The sequence below is a fragment of the Emydura macquarii genome, unplaced genomic scaffold (assembly GCF_026122565.2).
Source record: "Emydura macquarii macquarii isolate MOO-44397 ecotype Brisbane River unplaced genomic scaffold, CSIRO-AGI_Emac_v2 contig_1230, whole genome shotgun sequence".
Classification (NCBI taxonomy): Eukaryota; Metazoa; Chordata; order Testudines; family Chelidae; genus Emydura; species Emydura macquarii.
The window spans coordinates 7,749,950-7,772,182 of record NW_027131367.1 but is presented as its reverse complement, the minus strand read 5'-3'; the positions used below and the strand labels follow the sequence as shown (position 1 = coordinate 7,772,182).

The 22,233-nt window shown below is 38.7% G+C and overlaps 1 protein-coding gene across 4 annotated transcripts; it reads right to left on the bottom strand.

The window, feature by feature from the left end:
* Positions 1-1,883: 1,883 nt before the first annotated feature.
* Positions 1,884-22,069, bottom strand: LOC137152622 (sterile alpha motif domain-containing protein 9-like). 4 transcript variants are annotated; one of them, XM_067547362.1, is made up of 4 exons: positions 21,631-22,069; positions 21,064-21,181; positions 19,829-19,879; positions 12,973-18,869 (listed from the first exon to the last, which is right to left on the bottom strand). In XM_067547362.1, exons 3-4 carry the CDS (start codon positions 19,830-19,832, stop codon positions 14,071-14,073), a joined length of 4,803 nt encoding a protein of 1,600 aa, XP_067403463.1. In that variant the 5' UTR covers positions 19,833-19,879; positions 21,064-21,181; positions 21,631-22,069; the 3' UTR covers positions 12,973-14,070. The 4 variants fall into 4 exon arrangements, 3 of the variants coding, with proteins under 3 accessions (XP_067403463.1, XP_067403465.1, XP_067403464.1); XR_010919554.1 differs by lacking the exons at positions 12,973-18,869; positions 21,064-21,181 and adding an exon at positions 1,884-2,031; XM_067547364.1 differs by lacking the exon at positions 21,064-21,181.
* Positions 22,070-22,233: the final 164 nt, after the last annotated feature.

Here is a 22,233-nt window from a genome sequence, read left to right as displayed (position 1 = left end):
TTAAATGTTCAATGTCGTATTCAAACCATCAATTTGTTTTCACCTGTGCATTGTTTGAAGATACTAGTTTAAGATGGTCATGAAAAATCACTTTCTTGCACTTCCTATTTATATTGTACTAATGTTCTTACTATAAGTTAAATGTTATTTTACCATACCAAAAAACCCCACATGATTATGTGTATTTTTTGTACCTATCTTGTGAATGAGACTCAAGTACTTCTCTCCCTTATCACTCTAGGGATATTTTCTGCATTAACTATTCTCATGTAAATTTGAGAACATACTTCTTGGAATCCTAGTAGAAACTTGCATCTGGAGGAAGACTAAATCACTTCACTGTCGACTTTTGAAAGATGCATTCAATGGCACTCCAGAATAATGCTGTAGAATGTTGTGTGGATTTGAGCTTTCTTTGCTATAATTTTCAGTTCCGTGCATTTCAAATGGTATTGGAAATCTCTGGTTGGTCTTCAAACATAATCTTCGCTTCTCCCTTCCTTCATGTTCCTGCCTCCGTCTAAGGGAGTTTTATGGTTTTTAAATGTTTTTTATTTTGAGATTTATGTAAGAATTTGTTTTCTTAGCGTCCCAGCTACTTTTGCAGGTATACCAATATTATCCTAATCCAGTACTTCAGTTGATGTCCATGTATTAATTTGAAAGCAACAAGAGAGCAATTTGCATTTGCTTTAAATATTCAGTGGTTGTTCTGTGATCTAAGAGGTAGAGCAGCTTTGCTTTCCTTCTAACTACAACAATGGCATGCTGCTTTATATGTTTTAATGGGAGTTTTTCCTCCACTCCTGGATCAGCTGATCAATCTTTAAGTGTTTCAAAAAGATCTTTAAACACAAATCTAGTTTAAAAAAAACATATTGCCCGAGTGTGAAGCTTTGTCTCTGACACCCTTGAGTATGGATCTAAGGAGGATATTGCCAAAAAATTTCAATTGTAAACAAGAAATTTCCCTAACTCAAAGTAGTTTGTTTACTGGTGCCCTGTGTGGCACAAAGTTGTTCTATTTCTGGCCTCCATGTTTTTTTCCCAGAGGCTCTTAAGAATTACTTAAAAATATTACTCTTATTTTCCTAAATTCTAATGGAAGCACACTATATAATTCCATTTAAAGCTACAAGACCCTTTTTTTTTTTTTTTCTTCATGGACAAGAACTGCTATACAGTTAAACTGCTAAATCAGGTGAACTTGTGCATATCTCTTATCACATGCAAGATAAACAATAGGATTGGCAAAGTACATGCCATGCATTAAGTTCTTGGTTGCTTTAGAATGCTGTGATGATAGCCTTATATTGAACACTTGGCATATTAGTATTAAATGCTGTCCCTTAAATACTGTGGGAAAATACTTAATACCAGTGTCTATTTTCAAAATGATTTCACTAAAGGGTGTATAAAATAACTGGGATATCCTATAGCCAATCTGGAGAAATGTAGTTAGTGTGTTTAGGGGTCTCTTTCTGCCACAAACGTAGTGATGGTCCATTTTCATATTTGCCACAAAAACTTGTCCAGATATTAGTTTAGGAGTGGGAAAAGAATTGAGGACAGTTGCTTTGGAAATAGATCTTGTTGAGTTTTTATGATTGTGCAAGACATATTTAATCATCTGACTCTTGTGATTCAGTAAAATACATTGCTTATATGGCAGCTGTCTGGAAATCTCTTTACCCTATCAGAGTAGGAAGTAGATAAGAATCATAATTAATCACAACTAGAATGAATACTGGTATCATGTTTCTGCTAGTGTATCTCTGCAGTTCAAATGCAACTTCATTGCTAGCCAAGTGACATAGGTATACCGAGGACCTCTATGCAAGAGAGCCAGCCAGACTTTTCATCTACAATTTATTGATCCCTTGGCCAGCACAAACTTGTAACCACCGAGGACAACCTTTGTGGTATTTCAATTTGTGCGCCTCACTTCTCAACCCCAACCTTTTTCTTAAGAGACACGGAAGGATCCACAGTCGGGAGTCCTAACCAAGTCCTTGGTTGGCCAGATGGTGCCTACAAAAAAGCCAGAGATAAAGGAAAAGGTGAACTACCAGCTGGATTTCCACTGCAACATCCACATTTCATTCAGATCATCAGACACAGTGTAGGGCTGTTAAGATCCAGGCTTTTTATTTAGCCACGTGTTTAACTCAAATTATATCTAGTAGGAGTGTATATCATGAATGTTGGGGGACTCCACTCTTCCTGCAAATAGATGCACCAGTTCTTTTGGTTTCTCCTACCATCTCCCTAGCAGAAAACATTAGTTTTAATAGTACCATTTTTTCTGGTGCTGAACTCATCTTAAAACATTGGTAATGAACTCATCTGAAGGTTTGACTTGATTAGTAATTAAAAGGTAAGACCAGCAGTTGGTGACAGAATAGGGCAGTCTCTTGGATAAGATCCTTTTGGTGTAATAGGCGGATCATTTCGGGTTCCCTAGAATAGTAGGTTAGGAATAAATCTGATTTTGAGGCCATGGGATTCTTTTTTTTCCTCTCCCCTCCTTTACACAGGATGTGGAGAGAAGACACGTGGTGGAGGAGTTGATAGGTGAGGTCAGATGAAGTAGTCGGGTTCAGGTATGCATGGCTTCAGGGTTTCCTTTTTGTTTTTGCTAACTCAATATACATTTGAATCACGTTTAATCACAAAAGAATCACAAGAGTGATTCTTTTTACACTGAATTACACTTCTGCTCCTACTAAAACTATGTGTTAACCAGTCCCAACTTTAACCTCTTGATTTTTGAATGTGGGAATTTTCACCATACCTAAGAACAACTCACATATACTCAAAGGAATCCATTTCTCTGTTCCTGGATCTATGAATCACACATGAAGACTAACTAAAACTGATTTAACAAACAACTTGAACTTCAATTCTATTGCCTCAGTGAAGCAGATGAAACTTAAGAAAATAAAGTACCTAATCCATTTTTATGAAGTGCTCTTTAATAGGGTCACTCTTGCAACATACAACTTGTAATTCCTTGACATTCAGGTTTGTCCAAGAGGTATTTATCATTTTATACTTATCTGATAAATGAATCAGAAAAGTCTGCATCAAATTTAAGGGCAAATTAAACAATTTTATAGCTGCATTTAGTCCATTTATTTAAAGGAACATTGTAGCAATTGAGATTTGACAATTTTTTTAAATGAAAAAACTAAATTATGGGTTAAACTCCTTGGTTTAATACAACTTGTGTTTTTATTAACTAGCAGCAGAATTTCAGCATTTGCTACTTACTGGTAGAGAAGAAAAATCCCCACAGCACTGCCAGTACAGGTTAGTTTAATCTGTAAGTACCTGATGTTCCTATTTGAAATACTGTGTTCAAATATCATTTAAATACATAAGGAGACAGTCTTTTGATCACCTAAATGTGAATACGTCTTGGTTGTGTGTGATGTATGTGGCTGTCTTCAGTAATGAGTAAATTTGTAGAACTAACTGTTTTAAAAACAAAATAAAAAAAAGTGATTCTGACGACACCTAGGGGTAGTATACTTTCACAAACACCTAATTAAGAGAAATGAGAATTAAGTTTTGATAGTCATTTTGGCAGTATATAAAAGCTTAATGGACACATGGATGTGGATTCAACAGTCACTTCAGTAATTCTCTTCCAAGAGAGAGGTCATTTTTACTAGCGTGAATTCATGATGATGCAGAATTTTGATATTCATTCTCATATATTGGGGATGGATGTTATGCCTTTAATAGAGTAGTGGTAATTTAACCTTGGCTTACATTTTATCTATAAACAGAAAATTTCACATCGTGTGACTTAATACTCCCTCTATCATATATTTATTGTATTAGGCCCCGTGACACGGGACTAGACTCTTCTCTGAAATCCATCTTTTGCCCCTTTTTACACTTTAAAGAGCTCCTGCAAATGTTTTTCTCAAAGATTTTTAGCTCACCCTGTAATTATTGCCTTTCCCTCATGTTTCTCCTTACTTTCTCCTTCCACCATTACTTTGATATTGCTAGTGTGCTTTATCTGCTTAAATTTGAAGCAGGTGACTTAATTGTTTGGGGTTTTTTGGCTGTACAGTGTCCTGAACTTTTCAAGGACTTTAAATAAAATTAGCTTCAGAAACTAAAATTTTGTATGTGTACACGAATATTCTGTGACCTTTTTAAAGTGGTCTATAAAAATAAACTCAACAAACTAATAAAGCTACAGCACATTAAAGATCAAGTGTTTACTTAAAAACTGATGCAGTTTACATTAAGTATTCTTATGGTTACAGTACAGGCCTAGCAATCAGGAGATGAGTCCTATTACATGTTATCAATTGTACTATGATAAGCAAGTTCAATTCACCTATCTTGAAGGGTGTGGAGGCTTAATTATATCCAAAGTGCTTTTCAAATTTTTAAATGACTGGCAAGATAAAAGTGCAAAATATTGAAGTGTTGTTTATCAAGAAAGCCAATAGATGGAGGTAGTCAAATAGAAACTGAAACTGTTCTCAATTCACCTAATTATTTTTTTCAGATTATTGCTCTGTGATAAACTTGACATTTACAGCTCCACCAGGTTTAACATCTTACATAGGTTTTAAGAATTCATTCTTCATTATAATAGCATGTTAATTTTTTGTCATATAGAAAAAAACATACTTTACTGGTTTTTAGAGATGCGAGAACATTTGTAGTTTTAGCAGTACACATCCCCTGGAGGCTCCTATTAAAAGCTCAGGAATTCAAACTGTAAATATTAATTTGCCCGCAAGTGGTATCACACACAATTCAGCTTTTCTCACTTGTGATGTGCCTGTTCAGGTGTCTCTTTTGGGAACCTGGTGGGACACTTATCTATGATTTAAAATTAATCTGTTGGCCTATAACTTCTAAACATTATTAGGAGTTGTGTGCATGTATAAAAACTACAGACTCCTTGCTGTGAAATCAGTGATTATTCTTTATGTAATAAAGTTCATGAATCTTTCCTTTTAATTTTTTTAATAGTTGTGAATCCAGTTGCTGTTTGCACCAAAATTGTCAACTTGTTAATAACTGGTCCTTTTGGGCTGCAATATTGTTCTGTGAGGTCAGCCTCCAGGGGTAGTTAAGAAGAAATCATTTGACCTTCTACTTCACGGTACCTCTATTTGGTATTGGACACTCCCCTTTGCCACACCCATTCTCTAGTGCTTCATGTTACAAGAAAGCACAATGCTTCAGGATTGCATTAATATAATGAACAATGGTAGAAATGCCATCTTTCTGAGATTTTTATGCCAATTAAACAGCATAATATGAATACTGTTTTAATAATAAAGCTAAATACATTTTCTTTTGACATAGTAAATTTGGAATTTTGTCAGTGGACTTGCCATTAACACACAAGTGATCTTAAATTGAGCTTTTGGTCCTTTGTCATAGCTGTCCTGTATAATACAATTTGATTTAATCCCAATTCCAATATGGTATAGGCGGTGACTTTGAGGCCAAATGAAGAGTTTCTTTCATCAATGAACCCAGTCATTCAAGTACTGATACTAAAAAGTGTCTCAAATTCATGCATTTTGAAGAAGTGGTGTGAATGGGACCAAGTTAACATTAAAATACGCTCATCAATCTGTGAGCACATGTACAAAACTTGTAACAGATGGTAAAAGTATTGGTCAGAGGGATGGATAAAGTGAAAGATTGGTAAGTATGTGGATAACTCTTACATGCATGTTGACTGTAGAAATGGTAACTGTCTGCAATTTAATTTTTATAGCATTCAGTTGACAAAAGTGTTTGAAGACCAGATGGGACCAAGAACAATGAATCATACTTGCATTCTTTGTGTCGTCTTATGGGGTTTATTTTTCTTCAGGAATGGAAAATTGGATATGTACACTTTCATAATATGTATCTCTTTCATTCTAACTTTCTCTAAAGATTAAACGTAGTGATTTAATACATGAATTGCTGCCTGTGTATTTTCTCTGAAGGAACAATTTAAACTATGCAACACATTGTCTTGAAGTGCTTCATGACAGTTTTAAGTATAAAATAACATTTTCAACCAAATTTCTGCTTAAATAGCTTAATTAAATCAGGCAAATGAATAGAGGCACAATTTCACTGCAGAGGCATTAGGTCAAGATGCAGCAGTACTATGCCAACGATGTGTACTGCTCAGTTATGTAAAACATTTAAATTGGGTATGTTAATAAAGTATTAGTCTTTGAGTCTACAGACAACCCAAATCTGAAATTGTGCTCAGCCTTACTAATTTTTATTCAGGTGTTTTTGTAGCTTTTTTTAAAATTCTGGCTTCCTTTTGTCTTGTTTAGGTCTCAGTAATCATACAATGATACTTCAAATTAATAAAAGCTTTAAAAAAAATGAATAAAAGCTCCCAAAACTGCTCAAGAAATTGTACATGTGTTAGTAAAAAGACATAATACAGGAGTAAGCAATGCGGCTGTGCCTTTAGGTTGTTAAGGCATATTTGACTATATAAGGAGTGGGAAGATCCTTTTAGCAGGAGTGCTCTGGGTGCTAAACTGGCGCAAAATAATTAAACATGAACAATTTATGTGCAGTACCTGAAAGTAACCTTTTTACATATTTGAAGGCTTGTCAGATCCACCCTGAGTCATCTTTTCTCAAGACTAAACATGTCCAGTTTTTTAACCTTTCCTCATTTTAAAACTTTTGTCTTTTTTGTTGCTCTCCTCTGGACTCTCCAGTTTGTCCACATCTTAGTGTGGTACCTAAACCTGAACACAGTACTTCAGCTGAGGCCTCACCATTGTCAAGTAGAGCAGGACTTACCTCCTATCTTATATATGACACTCTTGTTATCCAGAATGACATTTACCTTTTTTGCTGCAGTATCACTGTTGACTTATTTAGTTTGTGATCATTATAACTTCTAGATCCTTTTCTGTAGCACTGCTGTCTAGTCAGTCACTCCCAATTTTGTATTTGTGCACTTCCCTTCCTAAATGTAGTACTTTGCACCTGTCTTTATTGATTTTAGACTAAGTCTTCAGTTTATCAAGATCATTCTGAATTCTGGTTCTGGCCTCCAGAGTGCTTGCAACCCCATCTAGCTTGATGTTTGCTAATTTTGTAAGCATACTCTCCGCTACATCCAAGTCGTTAATGAAAACTTTGAGTAGTACTACTGGACCTAAGATGGATTCTACTTGACATCTACTCCTATTTTGATAGTGAGCCATTGATAAGTCTTTGAGTCTGGTCTTTCAACCAGTTGTATACCCCTTATAATTTAATCTAAGACACATTTCTGTAGTTTCCATATGAGAATGTCATGTAGGAAGCAGTAGACTAGCTTGTCAAAGTAAATAGGATTGGTTTAACATTCTTGATAAATGCATGTAGACTATTACTACTTTATCCTCCATATTTGAACAAAATTGATTGTTTAATAATTTGTTCCAGTATCTTTCCAGGTATTGAAATTAAGCTGATTGGTCTGTGATTCCCGTAGCCTTCCTTCCTGAACAATTAGCCTTTAGTCATGGATTTTCATTTCCTGTTGTTGGTGAAAAGAGGAAAATGAGGATTTGTCTGTGTGAATGTGATAAACTGTTGGATAAATTTCATTTAAAAACATAGTTAATTTCTGCTCTGTATTTGAACCAGTCGTAAGCATGAGAGACTTCTCAGTTAATTTAATTCTCTTCTTGTTTGTCTACAAGGAAGATATTCAAGAAAGCTTTAAATATGAAATGAAGATCTGATTTTTAGAGTGGATTAGTTAAAATACCCTAAACCCTTCTGGGGATGCTCGTTTCTCTTGCTATGCAGTATAACTTGAGGACAAGTATTTTGCTTTATTTAAAAATAAATGATTGGGTAGTTGCTAAAAGTAATTGCAAAGTCTAAAACCATGGCATTTTTTGATTGCATGATTATGGTGTTTGTTTGCAACTTAATATCAGAGCTGAAGGGGCAAGAATCTCTAATCCAACTTCTAACTAATCACTAGTCTTGGCTGTTATTTTAATAAATGCCTTATCAAGGGCTTGATGTTCTTCCACTAAATGTAATACATTTAACATCAACTAGAAGATGAGGTCCAGGCTCATCAGGCACTGGGACTCGAACTATTTCTGCAGATGCAAGTCTTAGTTGTTTTAACTTTAAATCTTGTATTGTCCTATGCAGCCAACCTTGGTTTAAGCTACTGCTGCTAATCTCTTGATCAAAGGGTCAGTAAACCTTTTATCGCTGCCTCAGTGCAAGATGAAAGATGCTTTAGCCAACCTCATATTAGAATGCTGAAAGAGTAAAAGCTCTGCAGAAATCTTTAGCTGATCCTTTCCTTCTATCGCTGTTTGTTTTCAGAGCTGCTGAAAATGTAAGATGGGAGTCTTGTCTACCCTTAAAACCCAACAGCTGCAGCTGTGCTGCTCTAGCATCTACCCTGAAGTGCTATCTTCACCAGTAGCAGGGGTTTTCCCGTGGGTATAGGTAATCTACCTCCCCAATTGGTGGTTGATGGAAGAATCCATTGACCTAGGGCTGTTTATCTGGGGTTTCGATTTTTTTTAAACACTCCTGAGCAACATACCTGCATGGACCTAACTTCTTAGTATGGACTAAGCCACATTTTTTCTGCTTTGTGTCTATCCTCCCCCTTGCTTTAGGAGCTGCTTCACTTATTGCATCTCTCACATAAGTGAGGCCTAGATCCACAAATCTACTTAGATGTGTAAATACCCGAGTCAGCCACCTGAGTCCCACTTTTAAGTACCATAGTAATCTACAGAATCCCTACTCAGCTGCTACTAATCCCGTGAGACAGGCCCATTAGTGGTTTACTGCTCTTTGACAGCAACTCTTGTCAGGCATGACTTATTCACTGCACCTAAATTTGTCATGATGTATACCCACAAAGTAGCATGTAATAAACCATTGGAAAACTAATAACTCGCTGATCATTAATATTCTTGTATGATGTATGTAGAGGGGTGAGTACAAAGAGTTATAAATATGCGCTAGAACTAAGTTCTTAAAATAAACCCCGTATTCCCTAGACCAGCAGTTCCCAAACATTTTCCTGCATGACCCCGTTTTCAGATGTGTTGTTTCCCACTACCCCAGACAGATCAGAAGTTTCAGTTTAAAACTGGTGTCCTCCCTGCAGTGTGACCGCACACACACACTACATGCAAGGTCACGTCGCAAGGAGGGTGCCATTTTGCTTTACAAAATGGTATCCTGTGGACTGCATAATGTCACACAGATGGTGCGTGCGAGGTCATGCTACATGGAGGGCGCCGTTTTGTAGAGCACAATAGCATCCTCCATGCCATGTGACCTTGTGTATACTGTGTGTGGAGGAGGCCGTTTTGTAAAATGGCATCCTCTAACCCAGTGTTTCTCAATTAAATTTGGCCACAGAACCCTTTTGAACTCCATAAATAATTGCCGAACCCCCCAAACTCTTAGCAGTCTTCAAATGTCAAAATAAGCAAAGGTCAGCATTTCTCACTTAAATTACACTTACACTGGATACCCTCCGCCGGAAAATCCGAGACATCTTCCCTTTTTCGGCGGCGCGGAGAACAGCTGCTCGCAGTACCCTAATAGTGTTCCGCGGAATACCAATTGAGAAACACTGCTCTAACCACTTGGCATTGCCATAACCCCATCTGCTGATGAAGTGACCCCATTTGGCATCCCACAGTTTGGGAACTGCTGCCCTAGACAAAATAATGTGTATTTGCTTTTTAGACCAGCCTGGTTATCAGGTAGAGACAAGGTATATCTACATAAAATGTAAACACAGCCATCAACCTAGCAACTGGGGGAGATAGCCTCTTAACTATAAAGATGGGCTCTGATGAGCACTTGAATCAACTGTTTAAAAAAAAAAAAAAGTGAACATCATTCTGGGATGTAGTAGCAGGAGTGTTGTAAGCAAGAGCCAAGAAGTAATTATTCTACTTATACTCAGAACTGATAAGGCCTCGACTGGAGTATTGTGTTCAGTTTTAGGCACCATACTTTTGGAAAGAAGTGGACAAATTGGAGAATGTGGAGGAACCTGAGAAGAGATTGGAAAAAATGGTTTGGTTTTTTTTAGTCTGGAGAAGAGAAGATTGAGAACAGACTTAAGTCTTCAAGTACATAAAAGAGGAGTGTGATATTGTTCTCCTTATCCAGTGAGAACAGGACAAGAAGTAATGGGCTTAAATTGCAGCAAGGGAGATTTAGGTTAGACATTAGGAATTTTTTCCTAACTGTAACAGTAGTTAAGCACTGGAGGTAATTAACTAGGGAGGGTGTGGAATCACTATCATCAGAAGCTTTTAAGAACAGATTAGATAAACTCCTGTCAGGGATGGTCTAGATACTTAGTCCTGCTGATTTCTATGAAAGTTTGTGACCCAACACAGGGAAAACATGCTTCCTCCCAAACTGGAGACAGGTAGATAGCTATCTTCCCTCCTATGTAAATTAAGATTTTTAGTAGAGATATGACAGAACTGAGATCACCAGGCTTTAAGCCCCTCCTGTGAGGGAGCTAGTGCCCTACCAAACATCCATGACAAGCATCTTTAGTGCCTGCGAGAAGAGCACGTTGTCGCTAAGTGTACATTCTGCAAATCTTTTAAGAAGCACACACCAAAAGAGAGTCCAGGTTAAAGCTCTTCCTTGAGGAAAAGTCCAAGAGGGCACTTTCAGATCCTGACAAGAGCCAGAGCTTGGGAAGTTTCTCTGTACCAGCACAATCCTGCAGTGCTCTAGTCCCCTGGGACATACACCAAGTTTAAGAGGAATAGGAAGACTTGGGGAGGTTTCCCAAACCCTTTCGGAGCAGTGAGAGATCCCTCCTGGCCAAAAAGCGAGAGACTTCAACACCGTTACTTGGCACTACTCTCTGTCTTCTGTGCTTTCAGAGAGAAAGTTTCCCTCAAAGGATTCATTGAAGTTGGCACCGAGGAAGTCAGTGCTGGAGCCCTCAGTGCTGTATGGATATATAAAGCACTCATAGCCACTGGCTCATATAGAAGAGGATGCTAATATGGTGGCTTCTCAATTCTTCGAATGATGGTCCCTATGTGGATTCCAAGTGGGGGTGTGCATGCATGCCATAAACCAGAGCCAGAACTGTTTGTAGTAGTGTCCGTCGATCCACATGTGCGTCATGTGTCGGCTACATGGTGTATCTGAGATTTTAAGAGGCTGTGCAGGTCGATGCCACGCTAGTTCCCTCTTACCACCGCATGGCCAGAGTAACTTGGAATCCCATTTTCTTCCTCACTCTTAGTTTGCTAAGAAGCCTCTTGTCTGTTCAGATGAAATGCTGTAAATAGTTTTTCTAGTTGTGCATAATTATTTACCAGTTAGTTAGGTTTCCTTTTGACTTTTTCCTCTCATGGAGCACTCCCCCATCTGGGGGCTATGCCCTGGCAAGCCAGCTTCAAAAGCTGTGCTTCATGCCCATACGTTTGCTCAGAGAGCGACGAGCACCAACATTGTCTGTATTGCCTCAGTGAATCCCGCATCATCACCCACTGCTCTGTCGCTCGTTCCTGCCTCGAACTCATGAGGCTTGAGAACTTTGCTTCTGCAAGCACCTCCTGGAGGAGGCTGTGTGCCCATGTGCGCAACCGGATCCGGGACCAGTGGATCCGATGGAGCAGCACTCATCACCACCAATGAGCGCTTCTCCAGCCCCTCCCATGCAGCAGTAACGGTATCGGCGCCACCGCCGAAGCCCCACCCTGCTCGTAAGCAGCCCAGCCACAGGCATAAGGGTGGCTCCCTGATGGGGACCGCCTCCAAATGCGTTGCTTCCTCGAGCTGCACCAGGTCGGGTGAGAAGGCGCATGCTGACATGGCTGCTCCACCTCCGAAGAAACCTTGGTCAGAGCATAAGACCAAGCACCACCGTGACCAGCCAGGCCCGTCTTTAGTCTCAGTGACTGGGCCACCATCTTCACCCCTGGCACCATCAACAAGGCCGGGACCGTCTGGACTTTCATGCCTCGTCCCACACACACACACAGCCACTTGTCCCCGCTGATGCCTACGGCCAAGCTTATGCTGCCGTTTGCTGGCTCCCCTTCATTTTCCAGGTCTCTGGCCACCTTGGGGCTTCTATCTCTTCCATGCAGAGCAGGTATGATCAAGTTAAGATATGCCAACAGCCTGCAGTTTCTCCATTTGGAGTATTATTAGGGAAGGAAATCCAAGCAAGGAAGCTTCTCAATTAGCCTTTTACTATGTTTGTCCTGATACTACAGATGCTTGATTTTGGAAATCTAATGGCTTTGTGTGGAACAGGGAGAAAAATAACTAGGAAACAGCTGTCAGGTATAAACATAAGGTCTACTTGAACCCAAGAGAGAGCAAGCATCACTTTTGAGAATTTTCTGCATAATGCTACTTCCTGTAAGTGTTAGGCATTCAACATCAATCTTCTTTAAACAAGATAACAGAGTCTAGCATTATTTATACTGGATTCTGCTGTAGGTGCATTTAAATCCTGAATTGTACTAATGTATTCAGGCTGTGTGTCATCTCATATGTAGCATGGATGTTTCATTAAGTTAAAAAAAGAGTCAGCTGATTTTAACAGCCCTCTTTGTAACAATCTCCATTTTAATTTAAAAGTAACTTTTCTCTTCCCCCAGACTTTGAACACAAAAGCAGGGCTTAATCATTGTTTATAGGAAAATAGTGGCTGATTATAGTTTCAAAGGAATTGCAGAACTAAGTGGCTGTACCATCAGTTGTTGAGTGTTTTAGAAAAAAAAATTACGTCTGCCCTTTATCTTCTGTCTGTATGTTGAAGCACTCAATAAACAAGTTGGAATTCATGTAAAAGGTTGTTCAGTCAGACAAGATGCAAATGATATTTTAGTTTCCAGTGAAGTTTAAATGAGGTAGTAACAATACAATAACACTGAAAGAAGCAAAACACAAACTCCAAAAATAATGTATTTTTACTTTAGTAGAGTAAGCTTTTTTTAATACATAGTTAAAATGAATTGGTGTAACAAAGATATTTATAACATGAGGGCTTTGCCTTTTCGTTAACATTAACATAAACATTAACAGAGTATAATAGAAATAAAGTATTAATGTTTAGATACGACTGAAATCAGTAAACATGTAAGTCATGTCCTAAACCACATAACATGAAGGTGAGATATCAGTCAGTGCCTTTTCTATAAAACATAACTTAAGAGTGTTAGAACTGCTCATGTTTAGTTTATTACATTAGATAAACTGAAAAATTTTAATGTTGTTTAGGGGATTTTTTTTACTTCAAACTGTTATGTAGCTTTAAAAGAAAGCTGCTAAGGTAGGCTAGCCACTATTTCACCTACTATACTCATTTTTTTAAAAAAATTGATTTGCAACATACAGCAGACTTTTTTAAGCAAATGCTTACTCTTCCTCCCCACCACTTTTTCTTGCACCCCTCCGCAAAAAAATTGACAAATGATTTGATGCACTATTGAATTTGGTTATTCAATATGTGGTAGTATGCAACGAGTGAAGTATGCTAAATAGCTAATATACATATTCTGTTCATGTGTATGACATGAATAACTTTAAAATTATTTTCTTTCCTTCATCTTGGAAAACTAAAACCAAATTATAGAACACAATTACAAATTATATTCTATTTTAAAATTCTTTTAATGCATCCAAGAAGCAAAATAAATTACCTAATGTAACTCCCGTGGAATCCACTGCCTGGATTTTGGAGGAAAGGATAAAAGTAACATTAATATCTGCTTAGTCCTGTGGTGGATTTGACCTCATATCACCAAATGCTCCTCAATAGCTTCTCCTTCTCAATCCCTTTTGCATATTTCAATTTTCCCCATAACTAATATACTAATGAGCTGCCCTCTTTTAAATTATTTTACACTGATAAAACAAACTTAAAAAATGAATGGACTCATAATTATTCAATCACCATGATTAATGGTAACAGATTCTTAAAAAAGAAGTTTCCAAACTTTCTAGATCTTGAAGCAGGCAGAGATTTTGGAATAGATGGACGGAATGGATATGGAAGAGGTTTTTCTCCCTTTACTTATTGACCTGAATATCATGGGCAACAAACCCATTAAATGAAAATCCTAAATAAAATGTCACATTTTCATTTCCTTGAGGTACTGAATCATAATGTAAAGGTAAAATATGAATCTGCCTGACTTGACCCCGTACAAACAGGCTTCCATTCTCTGTCCAACCTGAAACTCTTCTTAGTACTTCACATATTTTACCTATATTCCACACATCACCATGTTGCCACTTCATTCGTCGATCATTCAGGGAGCCATCAATTAATTTATCAATCCTTGTTTTGTGCACAATCTTTCTTAGACCACTGCCTTTGCCCAGGAAAAAATGTGTGTAGATTCTTTTCTTTCTTGGAGCAACATTTTTTACCTTGATGTCATGCAAGCGTTTCATGGTTTGAAGAGCTGATATGAGAATATCCTCTTTATCTGGATTAGGTTCTTTGTCTAATGCATCATCAGGCCAGTACAGTAAGGTGAGCAAAAAGTAGGCACTTGCTGGAAATGTTGTTCTTCTCTGTTTAAAAAATCTATTGCTGAGTCCTCTAAGTGTTTGAAAAGGAAGAAGTTTGGAAGATCCAGGAGACAAACATGATAATGTGATGTGACACAAAATGTAATTGATGAGATCAATGTCCTCCAACCTCTCTTTCTGTGGGTCTTCTGGGTAAAAGTTAATTATTTTTTCTAGTTTTTCAACTGACCTCTTCTCCTTTGAATCTGAAAAAAATGAGAGAATGGTAGTGACGCTTCCACCACCATACTTATAAATGTTCATGCGTCTGACTAGTTGATTTTCAGGTTCTGCATGGCTTTCTCCCATAAGGTACTTTGAAGTAAAGAACTTAGCATATACCTCAGACTGTCGTTTCAACCACTTTCTGGGATTGTACATTTCTTCCTCCTTCTCCTCCGCCTCATTTTCTATGTTCTGGTTTTTATCTGTTTGGAAGTAACTTAGATCTTCTGAAATCCATTCCAGAGCATTATAAATGTTCTGGCGCAAACCTTTTAAACGACTGTGAAGCTTTCCCCATGGTTTTTTTATTTCTTCAGGAATGTAGTCTGTTAGCAAATAACGCACAAGGTCAGAATGTTCCCCTTGTGTGTTTCTGGGAAATACCTCAAGTGTAGACAGGAGTTTTAGTAGACGACATCCTACTTCAACCTCTCCAAAATAACCAGCGTTGTTCATGCTGTCGATCTCTGACTTTGCAGCCTGTTGTGCAGCCTTGAAGCATTTCATAGCTTTGAGGGCAATTTCTATCATCTGAATTACTTCACCAGGAGTGGCCTCATCTGTCTTTTTGTCCACAGTAAAACTAAACCATTTCCTGTACACTTGACCTTCTGTATCCAAAATAAAAGAATAGTTTGGCAAATGAGATTTGGCTATCCCTGCCCAATATTCTGCATCCTCAAATCTTTCATGGGTGTAATGCAGTCGAGCAAGCTGCTGGGCAAAGAAGGCATCTTTTCCCAGGCTTTCGTAGGCAGTTTTTAAAACCTCTATAGCTTTTTCACAGTTTTCAACCTTACAGACATGTTCAATGAATGGAGAGAATAGGCTGTCAGTATTGTCTCCCCTACTCTTCTTGTCACGTCGTATGAACAGATCTCTCATGAACTTTATGAACTCTTCTCGTCCAAATCTATGATGAAAAAGCACCTTTTCCTGGAGAAGATTCATTGCAATTTGACTCTGAGGCTGACTTCCTGAGAGTTGATGCAGAATTTCTTTTGCAACTAGGTAATGTATGATATGCACAGATGAAATACAGGTGGTATTTTCTCTTAATTCAATAAAAATAACTCTTGCTTGTTCATTTAAGTTGTTTTTAAAATCATACTCTCTCACTCTCTTTTCTGTATATGCCCCCAGCCCTAGAAAAGCCTCACAGTGTGATAATGAAATGTATGAATTGTGTACATAGAAATTGAGCAAAGCAACATACCTCATTAAATTAGTAACGGGAGAAGAAAGGTCTATGCCTTGCAGCAAGTGCTCTACAAACTGCCTCACATATGTTTCATTAAACTCCTCACTCATTAGGACAAAAGTAAGAATAAATTCAGGCTTGAAGTCTTTCTGTTTTTTAAGTTTTTCTATTTTGTTTTTAAACAGTTGTTTCTCTTGGTCTGTCAGCTTGTGAGTGACAGCAACTGTATCGAGGGGAGAAGCTTTGCAAAGCTTTTCAGGGACATTTGATCGTTTACAGCCCATGAGGATGAAACAAGGCTTGGAAAAATGATTTCTTCGAGCTGCCATAGCATCCATTAAATCATTTTTTAATTCATCCAGGTAATCTTCATCATAGTCTTCAACAAGGAGGAGGACTGGGAGATAATTCTTCATGTCATTTTCATCATATTCTCTAAAATTAACTGCATGCTGGCAGACAGTTGCAGCTGGATATGAAGATTTGACCACAGCACATCTTAAATCCTTTCTTCTTTTCCATAGTACTTGCCTTGCAATAGTGCTTCCTCCACTTCCAGGTTGATGAAATATTTTTAGTTTAGCCACAGAATACCTGATTCTATTCCCATGCAAAATGTCATTTAAGATTTTATGCACCTCCTCACAGGCCTCACGTTCAATGACTTCTCCACAGCTCCCTTTATCAGCGAGCCAGAAATTTTTCCAACTGACTTTTCTACCTTGGTAAAATGTTCTTTCTATCTCTTGGATTTCTTTTGAGCTCAGAAGATCCAGTTTGATATCATCACATTGATCTGCACACAGTATTTCAAGGGAAAACATTTTCTCTTCTTCCAATGTTGGAAGCACACACAGACCTTTTGTGGAAACTGGTAAATGTTTGTGACATATTGCAGAAGGAAGCATGTTTTGAATAGTGGCATCTATGTGACTCAGCTTCATGCCCACAATGCTCCTTTGTTCTAGTGTCTCAATGCTACAAGATGCCTGAGCTAGGTTAGCCCACTTCTCATATTTTTCTTTGGACTCTGCAATGCATATGATATCATCCATACCATTCATTTCTGTATAGAATTCCTGGAAGGTGTCTACAATTGGCTTCTCCACAGGTGAGAACAGTAGGAAAAGTACCACAAAAGATCCCTTTGGAAGGATTTCATCACAGATGAAAGAAATGGCTTTCTTAAGATACTTCTTTTTAGTTCTAATCCAAGTGTCTTCATCACAAGGTTTTTCATCCCCACGGAAGTCACTACGACCATTGCAAAATATCCAGCTGGTGTGCTCAAACAGGCCCAAATGTTTTTGAAATTCAGTGGTGCTCATCTTGCTTTCATTGGCATAATTTTGCAAGAAATGTGACCTTGTTGCATGATGCTCTTTGTACTTGGCATATAAACCTGACACATTCGATTCCTCATCAAAATCAAACACACAGAAAATATTCATGCGCATTAAAAAGTTGACAGATTTCAGATCTTCTTTTCCACAGCTGTTTGTGACAATAATGTACCATAGAGCATCATTCATATAGTTCTTGCCGTCAGTGAATAGGACTGATAACTTCCGACCTAAATTTTGGGAAATTTCCAAAGGATCCTCATCACTGGAGGACTCAGCCTTTTCTCTTCTGACATCCCTCTCTTGTAAACCCTGAATAAAAGTGACTAATTCTTCATTCTTTACAGGCTCAGACTTTGTTCCCACTCTTTGATAGAGAACTGGAATTTTGTCGAAGATCACTTTATTACTCTGTTCGTTAAATTTAGGTAAGCGCACTTGAAAGATCTTCCCCTTCACTGTACTGGATGATGGTTCAATATCAACCTCTACCACAAAGTGTTGTTCTTGAGTGTCTTTCTGAATCACTTCAGTAAAAATAGGAGGGTGAATGCAATTTCTTGCAGCTTCTCGTTCAGATGATTCAAAACATTTTTCAATGTAATCTAATGCATCAACATAGATGTCTCTGTCTCTTACCGGTATGCCAGCTATCTGTCCATGTTTCCAGCCCTTGTCTTCAACACTGTCCATTACACCAAAGTGTATTGTGCCATTTGTTCGAATATTCATGCAGGCTGAGGCATATCTAATCACTTCATAGGCAAACTTTGCTTGCAGTCGTTGCCTGTCTAGCTTCGCAGCAATTGTAAAAGATTTGAATTCGTGGCAAGGGCTGATCAAATCAATGACTCCTGTTTCCGGAGCAAGAACTCTGTTTTCCACATATTTAAAATTAATGTCTTCATTTTTAAATGGTCTAAATTTGCTCAGTGTTAGTGATTCAACTGTATTTTCATGTAAGGAATGATTTTTTCTACTTTCTCTCCTGCAAAGAGTAGATGTTTTTTCTGTGTTCTCCTTACTAGTCTCTTCTACCACACTAGAGTTGTCTGTTTCTGAAGATCCATACTGGTAAGATGTTACTTGAAAATGTGTTGCCCTTTTGGGCTGTGTGATGCTTGTAGCTTTTAAATCAATATCTGTCTCCTCAGTTGATGCATTAACCTTCATAGGTGTAGCTGAATTCCTGTTTTTTACTCTCTTTTTATCATCATTGGTTCTGACATCAGAATCCAACACTTCTGAAGCCTTAATGCTGGGATTATGTGATTGGGCTGAGTCTACCCCTGCATTTTTGTGCAAATGTTCCAAAAGTTCATTTCTCTTGCGTGTTAGTATGTGGATTTGGCCTCCTTTCATACCCATGCTTTTGAGGAAAGGTTCATCTAATTCTTTGAGCACTGGGCCAGTCACTTCCTCTTCACATAGCTTTTCTACATATTCTTTCTTAATTCCAATGGACTCTAGCCAGCATCTAACATGGGACTCATTCCATTCAGCCAAAGGCAATGTTTTGTAGTCTGAAAATGAAATTGTGTGTCAGTAGCACATCCAAAAAAAAAAGAGTAACCCTCCGTGAGTATTTGACCACACTATGCCCTTTGAACTACTGTTGCAATCCTCTTTAAAGCCTTGTCTAGACTAAGAGTTAAATGTGTGATTTCAACACATTTAAAAATTGCAGTGAAGACAAGGCAGTTTAGAAGACTTTAACCTGTGCTAATCTCATTGTGTTGAAGGCCAGGCTTCATCCCACACACCCAGGTTTTAACTTGGCCATTTTAGACTGTGTTAAAGGGAGTATGGCTTGTCTACACTAGATATCTCAAGCATGTTAGCTAAAACTTTCTAATACACCTTTTATCCTAGTCTAGAGAAGACCTAAAAAGAGATTGTATGGCATAGTAAACAGACCATGAAGCTTCATGGACTAGTAGACAAAGAGTGAAGCTTCATTATTTTTCATAGACTGTAAGGCCAGAAAGGACCCCGTTACATCTTCCGGTCTCACCTCCTGCATATCATGAGACATTAAATGTCAGCTAGATACCCATCTATTAAGTTCAGAGACATTAGTGAGATTAAAGAATTTCCATCCTTAGGAGAATGCCTGGGGCACACAGTGTAGTACAGAAGAGACCAAGGTGCAATCGGTACCCAAGCCCCTGCCCCGATCAGGTGAGATGTGCCTAGATGACCCACCAGGCGAATCACACCCCAGGCTCTAGAGGATGGCAAAAGGTAGGGCTCAAGTACTGAGGTCTAGTTACAGTTGTGCCCTGATTTCCTGTATGTTCTTGGGCAAATCACCAAATCCATTTTCTGTTCCCCTTCTGCTAAATGAGGATACCATTATTACAGGGCTGTTGAGAAGATTAATTAGTTTGCCCCACACGCTCAACATGTATTCAAAAGGAAAATATTGTTAAAACATATTCCATTACCCAATAAGTGCGAACATCTTAAAAGAGATAAATACCCATTTTCTGGTAAAAGAAGTAGATGTATCCTCCTGTTCAGAAATCGAGATCTAAAGGGGGAAAAAAGCAATAATAAATCGCTTAAGACCACAAGTTTTCTAAAAAATTTTCTATGTTGTTCACTCACTTTTTGGGGGGGAGGGAATGGGGAGGGGAACCATTTATATGTTTGTTATGACTGGATTGCCATATCGCTCTGCCTTTCATTCCCCAGTATGAAAGGGGTGGAAAAATAAACCTAATAATGTACAAACCGTAATGTGAGAATTTTATTCATAAACCAGGGCCAGTTGCCATTCCCTTTTCCTCTCTCCATTCTATTTTTTTTTCCTGTGAAGCTGGTGAAAGATGCCAGATTGATGCCTCTGTTCCTCCAGTACGGATACTGGCAGGGCAGTGGCTGTCCAAACTTCGTGCTGGAGGGATCAGCTGCAGGGGTGAACAGATAGCTTAGTCTTTTGGCCATTGAGTTCTTGAGGTCTCTGCTGAGATGCCCTCAAGGGACCATTTGTATAGTATTTCTATTTTTGAACACTGAACTAAAACTATTCTGGCAACTATATTTCATATAGGCCATAGAACAGCCAACATAAGGCTGGTAGAATGATAATTTAAATTTTAATTACTGCATTAAGCTGTTACATTATGGTTTGAATTCCACCTCTTCACCTTTACAAAGGCTTGTTTCTCCCCTACAGCTGATGCACCTCTCCAGACATTGCCTTATCTAGTGCCACATTGCAAGTTCTCCTAAGAGCCTACTTAATGCTGTTTTTGCTTAGTGAGCAAAAATAAATACTTGTCTTCCTGTAGCTAGCTGGCAAAGTCTGTAAGTCAGTGGGACTCTGGTTACATCATTGAAACCCATTCTAGAGCCTTGTCCACACAAGTTGTACTGCTTTATAGCCTTATACTTAAAGTGGTACAATCCTGTCCCCTTCTTACTTTAGACACACTTATTTTGGTGTAAAGGTGCCTTAAACTGATGTACTTTAGTCCTATACTACAAACAACTCATCCAAAATGTACTAGGGTACTAATTAATTTACAATAATACAATTATGCAAAAGACTGAGCAAATTAGATATTTAACCTTAATGCATGCAAATAAATATAAAGGGTCCCTCAAGCAGATTGAGACAACAGACCAGGCAGAATTAAAGAACAACAGGTGCCTCAGAATATGTCAAGGAAAATTTGTCAGTACAAATAATAGTCTCAAACATTTCCGTACCACACCGTGAAGGATAAACTCTGCTCTTTCACGCCAGGTGAATGGAGGCAAGTTTCTACACAGATGAGATCCAGTTCTATGGCAGCAATTCCAAGTGCCTACCTGCTTCAGGACTGTGCTGTGAATTCAGGTTCAAAGACAGAAGAATCATTAGAGTGGATAGAGAGCAGCTTGCAGTAAAAGGCAAGTTAAGCAGAGCCCTGTGCTTGAACCACCTTTGCATGTTTTTTGGGGAGATGAGACCTACATGGCCCTATAACTTTGATAGAGAGGGGAAGGAAAGGTGTGTATAACACTGAAGAAAGATGGGCCTATTCCTGTGAAAGCTGGGGTGGGAGAAGGGGTAGCAGGCTACTGAGAGGGGTGGGAGAGACTGGTGATAGTGGAGTAAAAAGGAATGGGGAATAAATTCAGATATTTAACTAACCAACAAGAACAAGGAATAGATGTGAAAGAGCGATGGGTATTTGCCAATCAACAGTCGGCCTCCCACCCTCTTTTGCAAAAGCAACTCTAAGGCTGTACAAATACTTTTAAAAATTCTTTTCTTTTTAGCTGATCTCTTACCAGCTCCATGGTGTGGGGCCTGACGCAGTGAAGCCTTTTCCCAGAGCAGACTAGGAATGTTAATTCCACTGCAGTAACAGCCCACGCCCTGCAGTACAATGGGAACCTCATAAGGCAGGCGGAGCTTTTGAGGAAACGAAAGTTATTTACTGTCCTGGCTACAAAGCTCCACAAAGGGGCAGCAAAGTCTAAGAGCTGGGTGCATTTCTAAGTTGTCAGTCACTTTCTGATCCCAGCCAACCCCACTGGGAGGATTAAAATGGCCTTTATCCCACCCCCAAGTGAAGTTAGAGCAACTCTATGGGCTGGTTCACACTTACCGTGTGATTTGGCGGCAGTTGATGGGAGTTACACAAACTACGCAGAGTAATTTGCGTAACTGACGTCGACTGCTCTGCTTCCCTTCTGCGCACTGTTCTCACTGCACTGAGGTCGGCTCAGCGTTACGCTACTTGAGGGGGTGGACTTACTCAGTCGACTTCCTGATCGATTGAGCAGATCTCACTGACCACTCAATCGATCAAAAAAGATTGATCTGGCGGCGGCGATTTTGCCGCCGTCAGTCTGAACATGGCCTATGTGGCAGGCAGCTGCCTATGGGCC